At 42.1% G+C, this 1,682-nt stretch overlaps 1 protein-coding gene across 1 annotated transcript in view; it reads right to left on the bottom strand.

The window, feature by feature from the left end:
* Positions 1–1,171: 1,171 nt before the first annotated feature.
* SSPN (sarcospan) overlaps positions 1,172–1,682 on the bottom strand; it is a 19,042-nt gene continuing 18,531 nt past the window's right edge. Inside the window, 1 exon segment of the mRNA XM_009072499.1 lies at positions 1,172–1,537. Within this exon segment, the coding sequence (XP_009070747.1) occupies positions 1,172–1,537 (366 nt within the window).

The raw sequence follows: 1,682 nt of genomic DNA, 5'->3' as shown, positions 1-1,682 counted from the left end.
CAACATAGTCGTCTCGGTATAAGACTAATAAGACATAAAGCACTTCTAGAGCCACACTTTCATGATGAAAAGCACCATTTGACTGTGCTTTGGTTTTTTATACTCATTAAGAAATCATTCTTCTTTTGCCCTCATTATTATAAACTATGTCTTTGGGAGACTGGCAGTCTCTTTTTGCTTCCCTCTCTCCACCCCATTTTAAAAACATTCATTGTTGCAGTGATATATCTTTCAGGGCTCTTGGCCCAACTCCACTGCTGGTGTGTAAGGCTGATTGTCTTCAGAGGAGTTACACCAAAAATGCATTTGGCCTTTTGTGCTTGGAGTATAATTGGTGGAACTGGGTAGAAACCAGGTTTGTGAGCCTGCAATTACAGCAATGTCAACGTAGTTTTCAACATGTGTAGTGACTTAGAGTCCTCCAATGTAGAAGTGCAACTCAAGTTTCCTTAACTTGATCTTTTGTTCCCAGCTTCAGAATTCTGTCTGGGGTCTCAAGCAGATCCCACCAAATCACCATTAGTCAACTCACTCATATTGTTGTTTATTAGTAATTGGATTGGGTAACCTATATAGTTACTCACTCTGAAAAGCTTTATGTATATTTCATATGGCAGCCAGCAATATATTCACTACACTGTTGGTCTCAACCTGCATTTGAAGAGGTCTTGACCTCCTTTATTACTTTTCCAAATGTTAAATCTCCGTCAGGTTAGCATGGATTATATCCAGAGCGTCAAGATATGATATATTCTCTAAGCATGTTCAGCATAGTTATAATTAAGCAGCTTGGATCAGATCCTTATATGGTAGAACTCAGTATAGCTTCTCTGAAGGCAAGAGGGAAATGGACCCTATTTTGTAATGGCTGTAGCCCTGCAGATGAGATCCCAGTGATTCTGTCTATGGCTATTAAAGATCTTCTTTGGTGAGTATTTGTACCGCTGCATCTTTAGCACTTTGTGACCTCTAAATAATATCACAAGAGACCTTTTGCAAGAGCAGCCTCCTGAAATGCTCTTAAAATGATTGGAAAATATATTCATTAAAACTGTGTGAATGTTTTTCCCTTGTCAAAAACCTTATAAACACTCATCCATTCACAGTGTCTATGGTGGCAGCATGCTGATATTTTCCATTTCCTGGCTACAACCCCCTGCCAGCCCAGACCCTACACTTTCTGCTTCTGGCCTTCAGTAACAGTTAGAGGGTGAAACCGAACGCCCACATAGAAGACCTGGTATCTGTGTTTCCACATCACAAAGCATGTCAACAGGCACACCAGGGCTGCCACCAGGTTGAGAGCCATCTGCAGAAGTAGGTACAGGTTGAGCATGCTGGTGAGGCTATCACAGTCAACTGCATCCTCGTAGATGAAGGTCCTGCCAAGGGGGTCTGCAGTGTCCAGTTTGCACTGACAGGACTCGAGGATGGTATCGCAGGTAAATTTGGTCATCTGCAAATAATGGTGTGCAGCAAAAGCCACTGCCAAAACACAGGCAACCAGAGCCAGGGCACTCAGGAGAAAATACATCAGCTGAAAGAAAGATTTAAAAAAAAAGATTAAAACAGTTTCTCCAGCTGCACAGGGATTGAGGAACACAGAAGGAATGCATGCACATGTACAGCACAGGGAATGCATGTATCCAGTGTACTGCATGGACATTGGGTGCTTCAACAAC

Source organism: Acanthisitta chloris, unplaced genomic scaffold (genome assembly GCF_000695815.1).
Source record: "Acanthisitta chloris isolate BGI_N310 unplaced genomic scaffold, ASM69581v1 scaffold1954, whole genome shotgun sequence".
In the NCBI taxonomy this organism is placed as follows: Eukaryota; Metazoa; Chordata; class Aves; order Passeriformes; family Acanthisittidae; genus Acanthisitta; species Acanthisitta chloris.
Note: the sequence above shows the minus strand (reverse complement) of the source record. Positions and strands in the feature narration are given on the sequence as shown.